This window comes from Ostrea edulis, chromosome 5, assembly GCF_947568905.1.
Source record: "Ostrea edulis chromosome 5, xbOstEdul1.1, whole genome shotgun sequence".
NCBI lineage: Eukaryota > Metazoa > Mollusca > Bivalvia > Ostreida > Ostreidae > Ostrea > Ostrea edulis.
In genome coordinates this window covers 52,669,300-52,684,182 of record NC_079168.1, presented here as the reverse complement: position 1 = coordinate 52,684,182, position 14,883 = coordinate 52,669,300, and the positions used below count along the sequence as shown (strand labels likewise).

General features: G+C 32.6%; 1 protein-coding gene across 6 annotated transcripts in view; it reads right to left on the bottom strand.

Moving 5' to 3' along the window:
- The window catches only part of LOC125652584 (myotubularin-related protein 10-A-like), a 45,758-nt gene extending 32,788 nt beyond the window's left edge, over positions 1-12,970 (bottom strand). For all 6 annotated transcript variants that reach the window (XM_048881907.2, XM_048881908.2, XM_048881910.2 and 3 more), the window contains exon 1: positions 488-12,970. In XM_048881907.2, the coding sequence (XP_048737864.2) occupies positions 488-550 (63 nt within the window). In that variant the 5' untranslated portion in view covers positions 551-12,970. The remainder of the gene's footprint in view (positions 1-487) is intronic.
- Between the last annotated feature and the right edge of the window lie 1,913 nt (positions 12,971-14,883).

The window sequence follows — 14,883 nt, the reverse complement described above, 5'->3', positions numbered from 1 at the left end:
GCACATATGAAATATGAAAACCCTATCACTCCCCATTCAAAAGTTATAAACAATGTCAAAGTTCCAAACAGGCAGATTAGAAAATGATAAGCTTATGATTTTAGCTTTCATTTCATATCAAGTTTAGTAAATCTGGGACAGAAATGGGCTAATCCCGAGAATTACTAAGAATTTGTTTACTTTGGGGTAAAATCATTTGTTGTTTGTTGCCTTCCTTGAACCACTCTTAAATCTTGTAAATCCTGTTTAATCAGTAAACCCTCATGCAGTTGTAGCAATAAAATTTTAATCCATTTTTCTTCCCCTTTATTTCCATTACATTCAAATAATGTGTGCCATTTATTTATGGATATACATGTATTTATAATACCATGAACATGAGATTCCTAATGAGTCTGAAAATGTTGTATATGAACCTTGAACTTAACATCAACCCCCACCTTCTCCATAATCCACTCAGTACAAACTCCCCAATCTGATGAATTACCTGCAATTTAACGACATCGTAGCTATTACTCCTTCTCATGAAAGCTCTCCCCAGAGAAGCCATGTCATCACAATAAGTTTCACTCTGTATACACACAACTGCTAGCAACGCCCCCTTCCATGTTTATTTCATCCTATGATATCAGCGACGGGTCACACGTATTAAAAACCCAAATTCAGGAAGGTTGTGATTACATCTTGTTGTTGGGGTAAAGAAGGTAAAACTGATAATGTCTAGATTACTTAAGAATGTTTACGTATTTTAAATGTCTGGGTCAAATCCTTTAGATATGAGTAGACAACTCTAGATGGCTTACATTTAATCAACAGGTGGTGGTTAATTAACAATTCTTATATAATGATCATTGATTCCATTTACTGGGATACCAACATGCATGTAACACAAGGTCATTATTCTTTAGTAACTATAGATTGCTGAAGTCATTAGCAGTTTGTGGCCACAGTAACTCAGGCTGTATAATGCTTTCAGCATGGTTATCTACTTCACAGACCAATACTTATTTCCCTATGAATTTACATATGCACGTACTTGTGATACAATTAAATCATATGACTGTGAAAGGTGCAGTCCACTTTATGAAATATAAATCACTTGCATGTGACAGGAAAGAGCAGAAAAGTGTTGTGGGACAGAAAGCTAGTTGATCATCTACCATTAAATGCGATAATACTAACACGGGAATGAACGACTCATGTATCTTTCTTAATTCCAATACAAGCTCAAAATACTCCAATCTATCAAATGAAGTTTTAGGTAGTATGGGCCCTCATCTTTGCAAGTGAAGGGTTTCCCATCCGAACTCTTATTCTACATCTTCACAATTAAACCTTGGGTTTCCCATCCAAACTCTACTCTACAAAGCAGAATTCAAATCGGAAATCCTTGGCACGCAGTTTAAATGGGCCCTAGGACACTTTAACAAAATGTAGCAAGTACATGGTTTATGAAATACAGTTCATAGGCTGCAAAATAGCAGTGAGATATAGTGGCTTCAAGACTCCCCCTGTGATTTAATCAGTCATTTCTGACCTCTGTTATTAAGTGTATCAGCATGTAAAAGATTTGATTTATGAAAATAATATCACTGGAATGGTTATAGTTAGTTTATTGAAACCTTGAGAAACCTCTCATTGGTATGGTACAGTTATATAATAATCAAGTAACAATATACTAGTGAGTATAACCATGTGAAAAGAATCATGTGACCAAATATGGAGGATGGACAACATATAATATCTTATAAGTTTCTTAGGCTCAGTGCCTTTATCAAAAACCTTGCTAAATTACATAATGCTTTTCTGTTTCTTATTGAAAAAAGTTGCACATTAAGTTTGAACATGGATGGTCGAGTAAAATAATATCGTTTTAAAAACTATCAGGTAGATCTATGCTTGTATAGACTACATTTTGGAGACCTTTCAAAAACTGAATGCATCTCTTGTATAAATAAATCATTTAACAATTGATTACAACTAGAAAGAAACGGTGATTTCTTTTCAACATAATGGTTATTCCAAACATACCCATGTCCTAAATTCTGTAGTAAGTTCCTGACATCAGTTAACCAATTGTGTTGTAAGTCAGTATCTTCTAACATATGATTATACAATGATTTCAAAATGCAATTGTCTGTGTCTAAAAGTTTAACCCAATATTTCAAGATTCGTTGTTTTCTGGCAATACTTATAGGCAATCTTCCCAATTCTGATAATACAATAAACTTTGGTGTACTTTTTTAATATGTATGCATAAGTCTCTTATGGTATACACACATTTTTTGTAAATTTGGGAATACTACATTGTAGTACTGAGTTTTATACTTTTCACACTTTAATAAATTTTATTCTTTGAAATTTGAAGAAAGTTTGAAGATAAGTCTAATACAATATATTTACACTTTAGTTCACTTTCATAGACATGCATTTTTTTTTAAAGTGTGAGCAGCCCCCGCAATTCAAAATTCAACTATCTACTTGTCTTGCTAAAAGCTACATGTACTTGTTCCTGAAAGAGCTAGACAATTTATTATCCAGATACAGTACTTTATGTGTCAAAAGAAAATGGATGACTTTTTTAATGAGCACATGATTATAGAGTTCACAATCCATGACTATCACTTCAATATTAAGAGTAAGGTGTACCAGATTAAATCTTATCCCTGCTTGAAATGCTTTGATTTGTTAAGTTATTCTGAAATACATACATTTTATGTCTGAAGATTTGAAGAATAAGAGTAATATTCTAGTCATTCAAAACCCTATGCAAACTGCAGAATGGTTGTACATGTATAAAATTTCACTAGTATTTGTCTTTTGCGCCACATGAAAATATAACTGATGTGAAGGAGAAACATCAGACATAATGTGCCGCAACATATGCAAGAAGTGGTGTAAACTAATTTGGATGAAAATTCCAAGAACTAATTTAGTAAATTTGAAATCAAAAAACTTTCCCCATGAAACAGTCTCAAAATGTAGGACTTTTCAACACTATACAAGACCATGCATTCCTCAGGATAAATTAAATCAAATTATTGTTTGTTTCCCCTCCTCTGACCGAGTCTGAAAAATTATACTGACCCAAATGTTTTTATTCTAGCTGTCATTCTGGCAAAGATTTATCTATTAATCTATTATCATAGATTTATTTCTGGAAAATTTCAGGGTCATTTCAGGTATAGATCAATATTTTATAATGACCAGAATTTTCTATATCTTTGTTGGTTTCGATCTAAAATTAAAAAGATAATGTGAATAGAGGTGGTCTGCTAGCTACACTAAGATGGAGAAATGTTGTCTACACGAGGAGCGAGAAGACAAGAGACTTCGGGGTGTCAGGGTGTGCAAGTTGTGTTCTTCAGTAGGGGAAAGTGTTGATATTTCGGACGGGTGCGATATTTCCGATAGTCAATAAGAAGCATTATATCTACGTGTTCTCAATTCAAACTTATTTGCAAACTTGATATGTTTACAAAGAACCAACTTCACGAGTTTGACAAGGAAACATGGAATGATTGCTTTGTTCATGGTCATGGGAATTTCATACTAATTAAAATTCTGCTGGCTAAAAAAACTTTTTATCTACCTACCAACCCTCCTCTGAAATTTAGGGTCAGGAGAGGGGAAGAAACATATCTTTAAATATGGTCTGGGGGAATAATTAAAGCAAATTTTTATATAGCGGTAACCAAAAATGTTACCTTTATTATTAAGCTAAAACATGAATATAAATACACTGTACTTGGTTACATGATGATATTCAACATGTTCGTTACCATTTTGTTAAGCACAAATATTCACATTTACTATCATTTTTTAGTTGTAGTTTGCATTTTTATCAAAATATTGCACTTTGTGGAATTTGTTATTCTCTGTTATTGCTGCACCAATTACAACATGAAAAATAAGCATACTGACAAAATAGAGACAGAAAAGGTCAACATAGAAAGGGTCACTTTCACATACATGTACAGTATATACAGATTAAGTACATTGTACACATAAGATACTTATGTATCTCTGTCTATTCCTACATTTGAGAATACATCTACCAACATGCTGTAAACAGACTAAATTCTTTATTCCCTCCTTATATTTTTTACAAGCCATGCTATCCACTGCTGTGTATTCATAGTCTTACCCTGACCAACACATATTTACTTCATTGCATGGCAGCCCATCCCTTACTGACCACACTGGTCAAGACACACTACAGCATTGAAAATTTTACATACACACTGATGTTTAGATAAGTAATAGATCAATCTTTACTTAGGGGAAAATAACTAATAACAGATCTTTCTACACCAAAAATGTTTACAGATTATGTGAGACTCATTTATAGGGATTATTATAGAACAAGATACAACTCACACGGGTCTTTAAAATATTCCATTATACAATGTAGTATACAATATTCCCATTTCTGGTGATTAGATTCCCCCAAATGAAGGGTGTTGCTAAAACGCAGAACGGAATGGAAAACAAAAGATATTATATGCAATAATGTTATGAGGAGGTCAGCATTTTGTAAAATCAAAAGGCTAGTTATGAACAAGAGAAGAACAATTAATATAAATTACAGAGGGAAGTCATCCTCGGAATCCAATCAGAATGTTTCATATACTTCACATTAATGCATATATGTATTTAAAAACCATTACAATTTATTATGAAAAATATTAAGCAAGTGCCTGTAGGTACCACCCCCTTTTCCCAGCTTTGTCATTTTCTGACACACACACACACACACTCTCACCTTAGCAAAAAGATTTTATGAGCCTATCCAATGAATAAGAGGTTTTCACACACACACTCACACATGAAAAACAAAATTGAAAAAAAAAAATTGAACTATTTTCTCCAAACATAACCTTTTTAAATCAAACTGCTTTTAATCAAACTAGATGTTTTTAAGATAATAGAACCTGAATTTGAATTTAGTTCTACACCTGGTATAATATACATTTCTGTATCACATAAAAGTTTAAAGCACTAAAATGACCAACAGTGAATTGTCAGACTTTCGGGATGACCCCCAGCTATTACTCAGTGTAACTGTGTTGTTCTGTTTGTTTTTACTTTCTTTTTGCCGTCTACTTCTTGTTACAGTATCATCATTAGCAGCTAATTTTTAAAATTTTCAATTTATTCTTTTTAATATTTATTCATAACTATTTATGATATCCTTACTTAGTCTCCCTATTTAATAAAAAATTATCAATAGTTTTTCAGGCCCCGCTGCATCCGTTGAAAAGGTACTGCATGGAATTTTTTTTTTTCAATTGATATTTTTATTTATGTAAATGAGGTAACTCTTCTGTTATAGATATTTATGTAAAACATTTCACAAGGTTTTAATAAAATTCTAGGTATTTGATCAAATAATTATTGAATGCAATCATACTCATTTATGTACAAGTGTTTAAAAACAATAGTATAAATTTGATAGTAAGTAATGTGAAGCTAGTTTCAATAGAAATAAAAATTCCATTGCTTATTCAAATTCTATATAAACATGTACATGAGAAAGAAAGGGTAACTCATTCTCCAGGCAACATAAAAAAGAAAGATAACTCATACTACAGCCAAGCAAAAAAATTAATAAATAAAATATAATACCTGCCTGCCTCATCAAAATTTTTAATTTTTGGCCCGTGAAACTATTTATCAATCTTTTTTGGCCTTATAATTCTAATTAATCTTTTCACATTATTTTATTTATTTGTTTATTTTTTTCACAGTTCAACACTAGTAAGATAAGATAAGATACGTTTATTCCAATTTTGGGCCCAGAGGGCATAACAGTAAGACATTTTATAAAGAAGGAAATTCAAAAAAGAAAGAAAGTTTACAACATTAACTACAGGTTACATAGACTGCAAACTGCGTGTCGATGCAGCATGTTGGGGAAACAAGTACATACATATATGAATTGCTAATCATGTATATATACAAGTATATATACTAGTTATATAGCTTTACACCTCCAGGTACGAAATACTCATCATAAGCTGTCATTTGAACAAGTTAACATACTGCTTGAGTATACTCATTAGTTAACTCGTTCTTTGTTTTTTTAACTTTATCTAGCATAAGAATGATTATTTCAGTTCAGTCGTGACTCGAGATCAGAACAGACTTGCCCCATATTAATCTCGATAATTTCAATATGTAGACATTTTGTTTGTTATCAGCTTTTGTAGTTTAGTTGTAGTGTTAGTTTCCTTTCCTATTTAGTTTTCTTTTCTATGTAAATATTCTATCGTCCTGAGGAAGGGACAGGTCGTCCCGAAAATTTGACAATTCACAGTTGTTCATGTCGTTGGTCATTTTTAGTGCTTTTTATATTCTTATTTATTTGACCTTACATTAGATCGGTTTTTAGTGCTTAATATATATATATATATATGCAAACTTTAGGCCTATGCTCGGCGCTTATGGCCTTTGAGCAGGGAGGGATCTTTATCGTGCCACACCTGCTGTGACACGGGACCTCTGTTTTTTCGGTTTCCTCCGAAGGACCGCCCCATTTAGTCGCCTCTTATATTTATGTACCTCCACCAATCTATGATAGATACTACATTAAAATTTTAGCATTTGAGGTTTATAGCTCATAATTTATATTTTTATAACAACGGGTGAAGGAAATTGGGCAAATACTGTATAACAATTTTTAAAGTTTAATATGTAGAAAGTGCTTTTTGTATGGAAGATTGTATGCATGTGTGCAATTTTATATGTGATATTCTGTGTGCTCTTAAAAAAAATTGATTTTCTTATAAAAGAAGCATACATCAATGTTAAAATTATGGTAATAAGTAATCTGCTATGTAAATCCAGGCAAATTTGAGATGAAACGTCAAAGTGTAAACTCTCACAGTTTCCAGCATTTACACGTTTTCCAGAATCAAACATGAAGGCTTGCAAAGAGAGTAAATGTAAGCTATGCCTGTTCACTTCTTTAAAGACACTTTGTTGAGGATAACATTGAAAAATTTTCCCCCAGAGAAAACCATTGTCAACAGAGGTGAAGCTGAGGTTAACAATGGTTTTCAACTGGTCAAGTAATTTTTATTCCTTAAGAACACTTACCAATGTTTAGTGATGCACACACAGTTTTGACACAATCTGGGCAAAAAGCGTATATACAGAGTTTTTCAAATCCGCCGTTCCCACCAGCAAAACCGGTAAATATTTCTAAAATCCAGTGATTTTTTTTTATAATCAGTCCGAAGGGCCGGTAATGTGTAAAAGATCAATTTGGAACTTTAACCTCTTTATGTGCATGGTTTTTAAATGTAGTTGTGAAATCAACTAAATGTTTGAATCTGCATATCTAAATGAATAAATTCAAGCGCTTTTCTGATTTCAAATTGAGTACAAAACATTTTAAACAAGAGGTACTGTGAGCAATGCTCACTAAGAATACCCCCCGCTTACCCCAATCTCCCAAAGGGTGTTGGTAATAGGTATAAACTACCTCTTTTCCGAGTGTAAAAAAAAAATGGCATGACAAACCGAACCATATTGCTACTTCGATGTCCAGTGCGTGTGACCTTTGACCTTTTGACCCCAAAATCGATAGGGAACATCTTCATCCCCTGGGTAGTCCATATGTATGATATGGTGACTAGGTGGAAAGGATAACGCTTTAGAGCCCGGAAACCATATTGCTACTTCAATGTCCAGTGCGCTTGACCTTTGACCTTTTGACCCCAAAATCAATAGGGAACATCTTCATACCATGGGTAGTCCATATGTATGATATGGTGACGGTAGGTGAAAAGGATAATGCTTTAGAGCCCGGAAACCATTGCGTCTACAGACGGACGGATGGACGGACAGACGGACAACCCGATTCCAGTATAACACCCCCCCCCCCCTCACAACTTGTTGTGGGGGGTATAACAACGAATCTAGACATTGCAAGTGTAAAATTAGATTTCCTTTTCATATTTTCCAGGATCATATTTGAATCATAAGTGGATATGGATGGAAGCTACTAATACAACTTTTGTCGTGTAAATTTGACATTGCCATGTGGACTGATGCATCAGTGAGATTTAATGGAATTCAGCATGCATGCCATTCCGGGTTGGGGCTCCATTGCTGTTTGCACAAATGTGTGCGACTTGGCATATACGATGGTTCAGGAGTTTGGCACTGACAGTTTGGGAGTTCAGTGATGACGGTTCGGATGCGTGATGTTTCAGGCATTAAGTTTGGGAGCTGGCAAATAAATTTGATATTTAGTGTTATTCCCCCTCCGAGGGAAGGCAATAATTAGGAGCACCGTAGTTATTATGAATGACGTCCCCTTAATCTCCCATTGTGTCATTCTTCTCACAGAGTAAGACAGAAGAAAATCCAAATATGCCCAGAAATCATCTTATATATTTCAACCATATCCAAACCTTTATTTTTTTCTGTAATATAATTACATGTACTGTAATACTAGTCTAGTCAATCTAGCTCAAAAATGAGCAAAACCTCAAACTAACTGCAACAGAAATTATTTTTTTTTTTTTTTTTTTTTTTTATTATTTACATTTTTTTTTCATCATTAAATCAGATACATATAGATCTATAACAAAGAATGATTTTCATTGCTATTTCCACTTATACCTATAAGCACACACACACATACACACACACCCTTATGTAAAGTCTATATAGTTATTTTGTTGTTTAAATTTGCATATATATGATACAAGTAGATAACGGGTTAAAAATCAAAAATATTTTTCCATAATGACCATGATTTTTCAAATCTATATACATCACTGTTTTGAATAGCAATATGCTTTTCAATGTTGAATTTGAATTTCAAGTGAGATAATAACCCATATATATTTGGTTGTTTGTTCTGTTTTAGACTAGAAAAAATATACTGTTTTGTGTAAAGGATAAAAAAAAATTTAGTACTTTGTTTCTTTTTGTGAGTGGAAGATCACCAAATAACACATTTTGCACATTAAACCCAACTCTTTCTTTGGTTTTTACATATATATGTAAACTAAAACTACTTCATAATGACATAATTTTTTCACAATCAATAAAAATATGTTGTATAGTCTCAACAGTTTGTTTACAAAAAGCACAGGTATCAGAACTTATGAGGTTGATTTTCTTTAGATAGTAATTAACAGGAAGAATTCTATGAAGAATTCTATACTGTAGCCACTGAACTGTAGAATCAGTTGTTGTTTTGAAACAAACCTTAAAAACACCTTTCACCAACAATTCTTGTATTCTATGAGGAAATAATTCAGAGTTTCACTTGGAAATTGAGTTAGAATCAGTATAGTTCTCATTTAAAAGCCTATATATGACTTTTGTACATTTCTCATACAACATAATTGAATCATAGTAAAAAGGTATAAAAGTTTTACATACTATTTTGACAGAGTTTCTTTTAATGGACATTGTTTTCATAAAATTTGAAATGTCACTTATAACACCGTTGTATTCCATGATACATACATACTCAAGATTATATCTTTGTTGAAAAGCATTTACAGACAAAAAATTGCTTTCATCATCAAATAGCTCACCAACAACTGATATACCTTTCTCGTACCATGTTTTTATAAAGAAACCTTTATTTCCCACCTTAACATATGAGTTGTACCATAGTGGAGTACAAAGAAAATTATTTTCATTTATTTTCCTCTCCCTAACTTTCATTACTGTTAACCAAGAATTAAAGACATCTTGCCAAAAGGCATTATTTTCTTTTACCACATAATCTGAAATAAATGCATTTCCAAAATCAAAAATTTTGTTTATAATATCTCGACCATTAATAGCAATGAAAATATCTAACCATGGCTTAGAGTCACTTGTAGTTAGCCTTTTTATCCATGAACATTTCAGAGACATAATAAACCATTTTAAGACCCCCTACCAAATAGTCTTGGGTAACAGTTGTTCTTTTAACTTTATCTGTTTTAGCATTCCAAATGAATTGAAGTAACTCTTTACTTAATGATAAAATAGTTTCTTTTTTAGGTGTTGGTAGAGAAATGAAAAGGTGATTCAGTTTTGGCATAAGTAGGGTCATAACAACTGTTACTTGACCTATTGGTCTTCTCCACTGTTGTATCATAGCTTTTATTTTGGGTATCTGAATTCCATAATTTAGTTCAATGATTTTGTCTAATTCTACCGAAAAATGTACGGTATACCTAATAAATTGAAATTGGTGTATCCCCAGTCCAGTTTCCTTCTAGAATGATGAAACACTTCATCAGAATTTTTTTTTGATCCAATCCAGATAATTGTAGTTTTTGAACTATTTATTTTAAGTCCTGAGAATTTTGAAAAATAATCAATAGTATCAAGGGCAGCAAATAAAGACGTTGGTGTACCATCAAGAGCAAGAGAAGTGTCATCAGCATACTGAGACAGTTTATGTTCTTTATCATTTATCACAATTCCTTTTATATCTTTGTTTTGTTTGATCAGAATAGCCAGGATTTCTACACAAAGGAGAAAAAGATAAGGTGCAACAGGATCCCCTTGTCGGCAACCACGTTCAACATTGAACTGTTCTGATAGGAAACCGCCTTGTAAAACTGAGGCTTTGAAATTTGTATTTAAGATCTTAACCCATTCTAACATATATTTCCCAAAACCAAAATATTTTAGAGTTTTGTAAAGAAAAGACCAAGAAATTGAATCAAAAGCCTTTTCAAAATCAAGAAGTACTAATAATCCTGGAATATGTCTATTTTCTGTGAATGACATCAAATCATATATAAACCGAGTGTTTTCCCCTATATATCTTCCTTTCAGGAAGCCTGTTTGAGTATCTGATATTAGATAATCTAGGTTAGGTTTAGTTCTGTAGTTATACATCCTGACATGATTTTATACCAGACATTCAAATTTTATTGGACGCCAGTTTTTCAAGAAATGCCTGGGTTTGTCGCCTTTTGGCAAACATGAGATTATTCCCAATCTTTGTGAAATAGGGAGCTCCTTTTGAACAAATATGTTATTGATTGATTGTACTATGTATATTTTTAAATCTTTCCAAAAAAATTTGAAGAATTCTACTGTAAACCCATCACTTCCTGGAGATTTGTTATTTTTCATATTTTTTAATACATGAAGCACTTCCCTTTCATCTATGTTTTTTTCAAGATTCTCTACTGTATGTTGATCCAGCTTCCTTACTTCACTTGATTTAATAATGTCTTTAATAGATATATCTATTAGCATATGATCTCTGCTAGTATAAAGTGTTTGGTAAAAAAAATTTGACTTGTCTTAAAATTTCTGACTGATCATATATGATTTGGTTGCCTTCTAATTCTACTTTTTTTTTAATGTTTTGTTTAAATAATTACGAGACTCCATATTACAGAAATAATTTGACGGTTTTTCTCCTTCTTCAATCCATTTTGCCCTTGACCTTATAACATGCCCTTGTAGTTTTTTATTTCTTAAATCTTGAAGGGCAGTTTCTTTGTTGTTGAACTAAATCTGTATGAATTTCTGGTTCAAATTCAAGAGCCTCTATTTCTTCGATTAAAGAATTCTCTAGTTTGTCCCTTTCCTTTTTCTTGTATGAAGAGTAGCAGTTCCCCTTATTTCCATCAAAAGAACTTCTAGAAATATACTATAATTGATAAAGTCTGAGGACTGGTTATTTTCACCATCTTCAGTTTCCAAGTATTGTTTTTTAACTTTTTGAATTGTGTCTTTCACCTTTTCTACAAATGTAGGGTCAGTTAATAAACTATTATTGAATTTCCATAGCCCACGTCCTCTTTCAAATGAATTGAATTTAAGTTCCAGTAGTACAATTGAATGATCTGATCTATAGCCCGGTTTTATTAGGAATTTTTCGACAATATTTGATAAGCTTTCTGAAATTAAGATATAATCTAAACGTGCTTGTTTAAAAGGTGTTTTTCTCCTCCATGTGAACACTTTCTTATCTGGATTTAAAATCCTGTAGTAGTCCAATAACTGTGAATAGTCTATAATTTCCAACAACTTTTCTCTTGCCCTTGGATTGTTTACTGCATTATAGTTATGTGTATCTCTAATGATTGATTAAGTACAAGATTAAAATCACCTAAAACAATAAAGTATTGGTTATCAAATTCTAGTCAAGTATCTCTGACCTGGTCATAAAATTCAGGGTCATCTTGATTAGGCCCATATATATTAATAAGGGTTACTCTATTATCTTCCATCATTAAATCCAATGCTAAAAAATTTCCTTCACTACCTTTTTTTTCATTATGAATTTTGAATTCAAAGTTATTATTTAAAAAAAGAATGCACACTCCTCTAGCATTTGACTTGAAAGAATTAAAAATGCATTTATACCCCCATTGGGATTCTACAAATGACTCAGACTCTTTGGTAAAATGAGCGTCTTGAAGGCAAAATATAGAATATCCTTTTGTTTTATAATAATTTAGCACATCCTGCCTTTTTGAAAAAGTGCCAAGCCCTTGACAGTTTACTGTAACAATTTTGATGTTTTCCACCATTGCAAGAGAGAAATATTGTTAAATACAGGGTTATTTTCGACAAAAAAGTTTGTACAGCACCAAGTATAACAATTATGATATGAAGTAATTTGACTTTGACATTTGAAGTAACACTCGCACACTCTCTCACTGGCCAACACACACACCCCTAACACACCAGCTAACATACTGAAGGTAAACATACCACTATTGCATTTGCTTTGTTCTCACACTACCTATGACGAGACTGCTCCTTAAGTGGGTAATAATGACACATTTTAAATGTTTAATAAACGCATATAGTTTTTCAACAGCATACGGGCTAGGGACTCACCGAGCCTCACAGAGTTTCATGTTGATATTGTCAGTGATGTCAAATTTGTGGCGATTTCCCTCCTTATCCAACGCAAAAATGTATCCATTGTAGAACCAAGCACTGTCAATCACTTTGGTTTTGGATTTCAGGTCTTTTAACAGTTTAGCATTCATCGGTGTTATGTGGTCCAGCATCAGGAGTGTAATCCTTTGAAGTTTCCTCTCTTTGTTATGATGGACCTGCGAATGTCATTACTTAGGAACTTCACAATCACTGGCCTCGGATGATTCTTGTCTGCGGATGGAATCCGGTGGATGGCAAGGATGTCTCGCTCCTCAAGACTCAGGTCGATCTTTTCTTTTACAATTTTACGTAACTCCTCTTTCAAATTCTCTCCAAATAAATTTGATATTTAGTGTTATTCCCCCTCCGAGGGAAGGCAATAATTAGGAGCACCGTAGTTATTATGAATGACATCCCCTTAATCTCCCATTGTGTCATTCTTCTCACAGAGTAAGACAGAAGAAAATCCAAATATGCCCAGAAATGATCTTATATTTCAACCATATCCAAACCTTTATTTTTTTCTGTAATATAATTACATGTACTGTAATACTAGTCTAGTCAATCTAGCTCAAAAATGAGCAAAACCTCAAACTAATTGCAACAGAAATGAAATTTTGATTATTCATGCAAGATAACACATGCAAACAACATATTAAAAATCAGCTTTTGTATTTCCATGGAAAAATTGGAATTTTGAGGTAAAATGGTGTGTTTTTTCATGAAAATCGCTAAAAACTGGAAATTGAAGAAAATGTCCATTTTATGTAACGTACACATTTCATATTTCAAATTTCAACCTGGAAATGTTCGATTAATTTTTTTACAGCAGAATATATTCTTTCCTTGACTGTAATTTTTGGGTAAAATCTTGCTTTTTTTAATGTAATTGTTAAAGATTGAAATTTTAAGAAGAAAACCCACATTTTGTCATTTGAGTCTACCAATAAAAAATTGAAGTTAGGATTTATTTTAAAAACTGCTCAACAAGTAAGATATATAGATTATTGGCAATATATATATAAAATACCATTTTAGGTAGGAAAACCTACCTTTTTCTAAAACAAAAATAGTGAAAAACTGGAAATGATAGGAAATGACTGTTTTATAGAGGAGATGACATTGATCTTATAAATTTAAGAATAAAACGTCCAAATCCACAACTAAACTTTTCTGCACCAAAATTTATTTTCCCTTTCCGAATTTTGGGCTGAAATTTTCATTTTCCAACAAAAATCGTTAAAAACTGGATTTTGGAAGAAAATACTTTTTCCTGTCCATTAGGCATATATGAGTTACCACATGAAGATTTATACATTAAAATAAACTGTTAACACAAAACAAGTGTCCCTTCAAAAATGGTCTGTAAAAGATGACCTACATTTTTGCAGTTAGTCCCCTTACATCGGAAGTTGAGGCGCGCTTACCATTCCGGTCCTATGTTTCACATAAATACATATAGTATTTTAAAACAAACAGTGTATAGTAAAGCTTACGTTACCAAATTCTTTATTAAGCTGAGTTTTAACAGTTTGTACTACATCTATGATGAAACAAGGTTCAGTTTCTTCGATTTTATAAAGAAATATTTAATATGTGCACTTCGTCAAGTTCTAGAGTTTGGGAAAGAGGGGGAGGGGAGTTTATAGCCGTATTTGATGTTTAGTTCTATCCAAATTATTGTGCAATTAATACCGAGAATTTCAGGAGTAATCTGTTTTAAAAACAATGGACACATAGAATTAAAAGCAATATGAATCAGGCATGCAGCATCGTAAAAAAAAAAAGGGGGGGGGATGTGAAGATAATTTCACAATATTGCCTGAAAATTGACAAGTAAATTTTAATCCAAAGTTATAAAAATCCTTGGTGGTGTGTGTGGTGGTGGTGGTGGTGGTGGTGGGGCTAAGGTTGTTCTCTCAGTTCAATTTTACACTTACTTGCACTGTGTACAGTTCACGACAATGCTATTTTTAAAAAAAAAAGAGGAGGGAGGGCAACCAA